Source organism: Phymastichus coffea, unplaced genomic scaffold (assembly GCF_024137745.1).
Source record: "Phymastichus coffea isolate CEN01 unplaced genomic scaffold, Cenicafe_Pcof_1.1 PCOF00052, whole genome shotgun sequence".
Classification (NCBI taxonomy): domain Eukaryota; kingdom Metazoa; phylum Arthropoda; class Insecta; order Hymenoptera; family Eulophidae; genus Phymastichus; species Phymastichus coffea.
In genome coordinates, this window is record NW_026706863.1 from 854,288 (window position 1) to 862,002 (window position 7,715).

Consider the following 7,715-nt stretch of genomic DNA (forward strand, 5'->3'; position numbering starts at 1 on the left):
AATCATTTGGAGTGTATTGGATATTGATAAAATTTTGAAAGATTTTTAATTTGTTACTTTAGTAATAAATGTATACATTGTAAATAATAAATTTAACTAATTTTATCAATCTACTGTTCCTCTTTGGGAGGTACAATTGGACGTCCTATAATATCCAATTTCTTTTTCTTGCAAACTGTTTCAGGTTCGGAATCAGAACTAGAATCACTGTCAGTTGAATTATCGTAACAACCTAATCCTGGCAAGATTCCTATACATTTTAAAGCTCCTGTTATTTCTGCACCTTCGCTAGATGAGTTTCTAATGGTTGTTGTGCTAATAGTTCCTTTGGTTTTTTCCTCTGGTGTTATTTGCTCTTTTTTATCTTTACTGTTTTCATCAGAATCTGATAATTTTCTTTTTATTCCTTGTGGAGAAGTACCTTGAAAATTATTTGAAAAAAATCAATTTTCTAATTCTTAGAAATACAAATTTAGAATTATTCATTTCTAGAATTACTTGGACACTCACTACTTTCAGTTTTTGTAGACTTTTTTACAATTCCAGCAACTAATTTTATTTGTGAACTCCTGCAATTGATTTGAAAAATTGTACTTTGAATTTTTTATTGCATGCAATATAATTATTTATCCTATGTATTCATTACCTTGTGGTAGACCTAGAACTGATCTGTGGTGATCTTAATTCTTGTTTCAACCTTTCATCTAAAGATTTTTCTTGTAAAGAAGCAACTTTTGCTTTGAACTCTCTCATTTCTTTTTCTTCTTCAAGGTTTTTCTTTCGTTCTTCTTCTATTTTAGTTCTGTCCACTAAATCAAGAAATTCTACTTCATCATCATCAAGACCTTTTATCATATTTTCTGTAAACAATACATTAACTTAATGCAAATAAATGTTATTAAAGAGTTAATTAGCTTACATAATTTGAACTTACTAACAACAGTATCTATAAATTACTTAAAAGTATGAGAAAATTGGAAAACTTACTGAGTTTATGGGCTTCCTCATATTCTGCATCGCGTTTATGTTTTTGCTCTTGTAGTCGATCGAATAGACTTCTTGGATCATACGGTTCTTCTGGAGCTTCTGTTGATTAAAAAAAAATAGGGTTTGATATTTTTCACTAAATGAGTAATAATTTTTTACAAACAAAAGATTTTGAATCCTAACCTAAAGGTTGATCAGGTGTTCTAACTTTTTCCCATTCTTGTTGTCTTAATTTTCGCTGTTCAGCGATTTCTGCTTCTGATATAAAACCCGAACTCATTTTCTCAAATAGGAATGACCAAGTTGCTTAATGAATGTTTGATATTGAGTAAGAACTTATACAAATTTTATGTATATATCAAAGTAACAGCAGTAAAAATGAACACATTAAAAACTTTTTTACGTCATGTTTTTATCACTGTTCAACAATAGTGGTATCACGAGCATAACAAACGTATTTAATTTTTTGGCTTTGACCTTTTACAAAACTGTATTTATTACTTATTATTAGATAAATACAGACAACTAGTAATATATATATATATATCTTTCCTACATGCTGCGCTTTCCATGTCCGCAGTTCCGCACTCACTTTGGAATCGAGGAAAAGGAGGAAATTTTAAATAAGGTAAATAATTAAAAAACGAATAAAATTTCTTTAAAAAATTATTTCTATTATTATAGAATATGATTAACAAGTTGTCGCATAGAATAGAATAAAAATTCATTACAAAGATTTTTCTATCACTTATCCATTAATTATATACACATGACAATGACAGATTTTATTATACTACATTAAACAAGCTTAAAGAAAAACTTCCAGTATTTATATATTTTAATATTCTTTTAATTTCCAGTTTCAAACTTGCTAGGAAAGGTTTCTATGTACATTTTGCTATAAAAAATTTACACACCTTTCTATGATATTAGACATTTTTATCTATTTATTTATCTAATTTTTACTACCAGAAACCAGGTGGTAACTGTCCTTTAGGTGGTGGTATATGAGAATTTTTTAAAGCTGATTCTATCAACTCACCCAACCGTATGACTGGAGCCTTTACAACAGAATCAAAATTATTCAATTTTTGGAAATATACATTTTTAAGTACTAGCAATACTTTAGGAAACTGATTTGGATATGTTTTCCACAAATCATTTCCAGCTACTTCAAGCATTGTGAATATTAATGTAGCGAATATATCTGCAGTATCACAAGTGGGCTCAATATTCAAAGTAGCTGCAAGCCATCTCCATGCATGTGCAAGTCCATGTGGATGAGGTTTATTTACGCTTTGTCGTTGTTTTGTCACTATTATTGATGCATAAAGATACATCATTCCTCCTATTCTCTTCCAATATTGTTCAGGTTTCTCAAGTTCACCATCTTCAGTACATTTCCAACCAATCAATTTGATATAAATTTCCTCTGACTGATTTGGTTCAGGGTGTAAAAGTAAAGGAATAAAAAATGGACACTTTGTCCTAAAGAATGCTAATAGAAGATCACCAAAATCTGGCCAATCATTCCATAATGCTACAGCTATAGCAGCAAATGGAAAAGCTAATTCAGGTTTACTTGAAATTGATGTGTCTCCTTGTTCAACAATCTTTTGTGCTAAAAGGCACTTTGAGTAGTACTGAGCTTGAGGATTTGATGAAATATTTGGTGTGCCTTTTCCCAACAAGAAAGCTTTTAATCTTTCAAATTTATCAACTAATTGTTCTCGGCTGGCATGAGATATAGCATTAACTGCTAGATTCAGTGATTTTTGACACTCAAACTTAAATTTTTTCGTTGCAATAGATTGTGCAAAATCTTGATATAACAAATTATAATCTCTCAGGAACTGACAACTTTGTAAATAAATCTGTAAAGATACATCTTCTGCCTGTTTAAGTGTCTCATCTACTTTCTGTTCAGATGGTACTTCAGCTGGTATAGATGCAACTATGTTTTCAGAAACTGCAATAGAATTATCTGGCAAGCTTTCACTGACAGTTTCGGGTGATTGTTGAACAAAAACATGATCAATGTTACCATTGTTTGCATCTGGATGTACAGTATTTATATTTTGCTGTTCTAAATCTTGTACTGGTTCAATTTTTTGAGTGTCACTTTCAGCAGATAAATTTGCTTCTAATAAGTTTTTTTCATTTCGTTCTATTTCTTGTTCACAAAGAGCATCAATCTCATCTATGTCACCTTTGAATAATAAGCAAATTTCATTACTGTACCCAGCAATAATTTCTGCCATTTTAACATCAGCTAGAGTTAGAGTTCCATTTTTTACTTTTTCATTGATTGTTTCCATCTGTAAATTTAACTCTTTCAACCTAGAACTATATTGATTTAATAACATTGCAGCTGAATTTTTATCTTGGCAAGACTTTAAAGTATTAATGATATCTGTCCACTTGGCATACAAAATTTCTTGAAATGGTAATATTTGTTTTGAAATTTCATCACTTTCTTTGATTCTTTGTCTCTGCACCTCATTTTTTCTATCAATTTCAAGCTGACGTTCTAACTGTTCTTCTTTCATTTCTAAGCTAGCTAGTCTCTCAGCAATTTCTTTCTCACGTTGAATAGCTTTTTGATAAAAAATTTTAGATAACTGTGATTGTAAATCCTTTTGTTTCTTTTCCATTTCTTGTCTTTTCAATTCAACAATTCTTTTTACCTTTTCTCTTCTTTGATTCTCATTTTCATATAGAATTTTTTTGACAGAAAATTTAATATTATTTCTTGAAGATAATGTACTAGACATGTTGGATTCAGAGTCAGTTGACTCATTTTTGTTTATGCTAGGATGTGGCATTTTTTAAATCCTTTTAATTTTTGGGCTAATGAAATTTATACAATACAATGTGCAGCAGTAGGGTTGTTTAGCAGTAGTCTATTAGGTAGTTACTATAGACAATATAGAAAAAAATTCCAATGTAAATCACTAATTTTGATATTATCACACTGCACTCAGTTTCTCTAAATCATCTGAACATTACTATCCTTGACATGATCTTGACAAAAAATGAGTAGTAAATCTAATATTGAAAAATATGTATGACTCATTAAAACATGAAATCCAACAGATTTGATGAGAATGAATGATTTCGTTACCTTTTCCAAGCAGCCTGGATTCAACGTCTTAATATCTTACCGGATGACACGTTAGCAAAAATATATTAGAAGATAAACAGTAACTTGTCTGTCAATATATCTTTTCTGGTGAGAAATATAGGACATAAATATACATAGTATAGATAGGTGGATGCATGCTGCAATCTTTATTCTTACCACAAAAACTCAGTTAAGTAAACCAAGATCGTGTTTCAAACCATTCAACGATGATATTGCATTGTTGTTGCCAATGATAACAATAAATGATGTCTATTTTGTCAACTTTTTCGTCAGAATAATATACATATATGTATATATGTGTGTTCAAAAATTTTTTATACCTAGCTGATGACCATATTAACCATCAAATCATGGTGTTCGCAGGTCGAGACTCGAGAGCTCGAGCTTGAGTGACGCTCGACGAGTGGTGCCAAAATCGCATACAAAATAAAACAAACAGCCGTGTCATCTGGCGGGAATCCTTTGTTTGCTTTGCAATGTTTGCACTGATCGACAATGATGAAGAACAATGGCGCCAGATCACACCCTCGCGAAGACAGCCCGACAAACATATAATGTAAAAAAAGAAAATCATCATATCTTATTTATTTTTAATTGTACATGATAAAAAACTAGTTATTTTTAATTGTACCATTTTAATTTTGCCAAAAATTAGCAACAAAGGGTATTGAATATTTGCCTTCAATATATTGCCTTTGGAAGGAAAATATTTAAAAAATGAAATGGCAGAAAAATTGTACCTTCTGTAAATTAAATTGTACCATCCGTAAAATAGCATAAATTTACTTAGAAAATAAATAATATGAAAACAACCAATTGACATTTATTATGAGTAACGTATCCGGAAGTACACTGTGCGCATGCAGTCAATTGGTTGTTTTCATATTATTTATTTTCTAAGTAAATTGATGCTATTTTACGGATGGTACAATTTAATTTACAGAAGGTACAATTTTTCTGCCATTTCATTTTTTAAATATTTTCCTTCCAAAGGCAATATATTGAAGGCAAATATTCAATACCCTTTGTTGCTAATTTTTGGCAAAATTAAAATGGTACAATTAAAAATAACTAGTTTTCTATCATGTACAATTAAAAATAAATAAGATATGATGATTTTCTTTTTTTACATTACATGTTTGTCGGGCTGTCTTCGCAAGGGTCCAGATCACTATGGCCGGATTTCGGGAATTGAATTGTAAATTGAATTGGAAAATTGAATTAAATTTGAAAGTAAAAACTGTATTATCATCTTATAGTATGGAATTTTTTAATAATTCTTTATATTAATGTGATTGCAAATAATCACATCATCGTTTACCATAGAATGTAAATGTAGCTTTGGCCTCGGTAATAAAAATTATTTAACGAAAATATTAATTTTATGTCGAAACACTTTAGACACTTTAATTTGAAGAAATAGAAATCGTAAAGTATTCAGTTCAAGTCAAACCGGTGATTGTACTTTTGAAGACTTTTTAAACATGACGTCTGCGTTGAGCGATGGTGTGAAAGCCGAACATGCTTCAGAATATTTCATAAGCATATAAATACAATTGTTATATTTAGATTCAAAATAAATCCTTAATCAATAATATATGTTATATAAACAGATTTTGATAGAGATGACATATTGGGAAATGGTGATCTGCTTCAAGTTGCAAATAGATTGACAGGAAACAAAACATTAAATGAAGGTGACATACAACAGTTGATTCAGTATTTTCTGGAAGAAGCTGCCCTAGATGACAATAGAGTCTTGAGTTTTGCTGAGTTTGAACATATTATTGAAAAAAGCAGTAACTTTTCTCAGTCTGTGTAGTATAACTTATTAATTATGTTTTGATCATATCAGGAATTATATTGATTTATTGCAGGATTTTTAGAATAGACTTCTAAATTATTCAACTACAGCTGATTTGAAAGACTGATATTATGTTGTTTATACTGCAAGAAAACATGAGAGAAATATTGTCTCACATTTTAAAAATTATAATTCTTCAGACTCAACAGTAAATAATATTTCAAAGTATTACATGAAACGTTTGAATATAAAAATATTCAATTTCAATATATTATAATATTTATTATAAATCCATCTTATTGACACTATATCAAATATGTTTTTATATATTTCTATGATTATTCAATTGTGTTTTCTGTATATTCACATTTGTATATAAACTGTAAACTAATATGTAAAAATATTAAAATATTAAAAATACATTTTTTTTGGATAATTTATTTTAAGAGATATGTGATATTAAAAAAATGGAAATGTATAAAATAGTTTTTATTAAAATATATAAAAATTTAAGATTGTAGATATGAGACAGTTTATTAACATTTTATTTTTATTTTTGATATTTCTTTCAATGTTCAGAAAACATTGATGGATTAACTTTACATTTGTAAGTATCCTCTGAAAATATTAATATTCATGTAATTTAAGTAATTTTATAAAAATCAATGGTAAAGCTTCCTTAAGTACTTACGGCAATTTCATGCGCATAAAAATCCAGCATGCACCAAATGATATAAAAATACTGATGAATCCCACACTAATCAATAATATCCTAGTAAGTTTTGACATGGTTGGGTTATGTGTTTTATCAAGAATTATAAATCCCAGGCCTCCCAAGGTGAAAAGAAAACTTGATGCTAATCCTTCCATAATATATTGCCCATTAACTCTGTAAGGCATGAAAGCTACCTATAATAGTAAATGATAATTGATAAATTATTTTTCAATGCTATCTTTTAAAACTGAAATTAATATACTGACTGGGCGACTGTGTCCATGCTCATCAGTAGTTGAACCAACACTTGGAGGCTCTAAAATAACGTCATATATGATACCTGCAAGGAGAAAAATTACAGAATATACAAAAAACTTTTATTAGAATAATATACAAATATGCTTACCACCAGTCATTAAGAAATAGGAAAGCAGTACCATTGAAAAAACAACCATTGCACTGGGCTGGACAAACCATGATGGTCTTTTCAATTTAAGATTAGGAACCTCCAGTATGTAAAATGGAAGACGATAAAGAAAATTCATTTTACTAATTTCTAATATTTACAAATCGCTAAAAATATAACTTTTGTTTAAGATAAGTAGACAAATGGCTATAATAAGCCGGCTCTGGAAGTGCAGTGACATGTAATTGCAGACCGTTTGTCTGTATATCTTATTGTATACAAGATGGCCGTGAGTAATATATATTTAGCGCGAAAATATAAGAAATAAAAATAATTTTGATTTGTTTCGTGTTTTCATCGATTGAAATATTATTAAACAAATATATTCTAATTGCAGCAAGTTACACATAATTACGTTTTATCTGTTATAAAAACCATTTAAGTGAAATTGATGATCTATTTTATATTAAAAACTAGAATATAATTTCTTGTTAACAAAAATTCTAATGTAAAAACTTTAAAGTATTTTTTGTTTAATTGTTAATTCAATGTAATCAGTCTATAGAAAAGTTTTAATATTTATTGGGTCAAGTGAAGCTTCAAATTATAGAACAATATATAACAAATAAGATATAATCATATAACAAAATTATGCAAC

At 28.9% G+C, this 7,715-nt stretch overlaps 4 protein-coding genes across 6 annotated transcripts; 1 reads left to right on the forward strand and 3 right to left on the reverse strand.

Annotated features, from left to right (window-relative positions):
• Positions 1–102: 102 nt before the first annotated feature.
• Positions 103–1,507, reverse strand: LOC131665493 (PSME3-interacting protein). The gene is made up of 5 exons (XM_058937390.1): positions 1,171–1,507; positions 988–1,086; positions 647–860; positions 511–569; positions 103–421 (listed from the first exon to the last, which is right to left on the reverse strand). The coding sequence occupies exons 1-5, from the start codon at positions 1,265–1,267 to the stop codon at positions 111–113; spliced, it is 780 nt and encodes a 259-aa protein (XP_058793373.1). The 5' UTR covers positions 1,268–1,507; the 3' UTR covers positions 103–110.
• A 196-nt stretch (positions 1,508–1,703) lies between these two features.
• Positions 1,704–4,624, reverse strand: LOC131665507 (mRNA export factor Gle1). The gene is made up of 3 exons (XM_058937417.1): positions 4,289–4,624; positions 4,112–4,216; positions 1,704–4,035 (listed from the first exon to the last, which is right to left on the reverse strand). Exon 3 carries the CDS (start codon positions 3,810–3,812, stop codon positions 1,953–1,955), a length of 1,860 nt encoding a protein of 619 aa, XP_058793400.1. The 5' UTR covers positions 3,813–4,035; positions 4,112–4,216; positions 4,289–4,624; the 3' UTR covers positions 1,704–1,952.
• Positions 4,625–5,317: 693 nt separating this feature from the next.
• LOC131665545 (calcium and integrin-binding family member 2-like) lies at positions 5,318–6,225 on the forward strand. 3 transcript variants are annotated; one of them, XR_009302033.1, is made up of 3 exons: positions 5,319–5,638; positions 5,746–5,931; positions 6,010–6,225. XR_009302033.1 is itself a non-coding variant. In XM_058937478.1 (3 exons), exons 1-3 carry the CDS (start codon positions 5,617–5,619, stop codon positions 6,029–6,031), a joined length of 243 nt encoding a protein of 80 aa, XP_058793461.1. In that variant the 5' UTR covers positions 5,319–5,616; the 3' UTR covers positions 6,032–6,225. The 3 variants fall into 3 exon arrangements, 1 of the variants encoding a protein (XP_058793461.1); XM_058937478.1 differs by having other exon boundaries at positions 5,746–5,944; XR_009302032.1 differs by having other exon boundaries at positions 5,318–5,390; positions 5,746–6,225.
• A 144-nt stretch (positions 6,226–6,369) lies between these two features.
• LOC131665544 (oligosaccharyltransferase complex subunit ostc-A) lies at positions 6,370–7,304 on the reverse strand. The gene is made up of 4 exons (XM_058937476.1): positions 7,058–7,304; positions 6,918–6,991; positions 6,628–6,845; positions 6,370–6,554 (listed from the first exon to the last, which is right to left on the reverse strand). The coding sequence occupies exons 1-4, from the start codon at positions 7,194–7,196 to the stop codon at positions 6,536–6,538; spliced, it is 450 nt and encodes a 149-aa protein (XP_058793459.1). The 5' UTR covers positions 7,197–7,304; the 3' UTR covers positions 6,370–6,535.
• Positions 7,305–7,715: the final 411 nt, after the last annotated feature.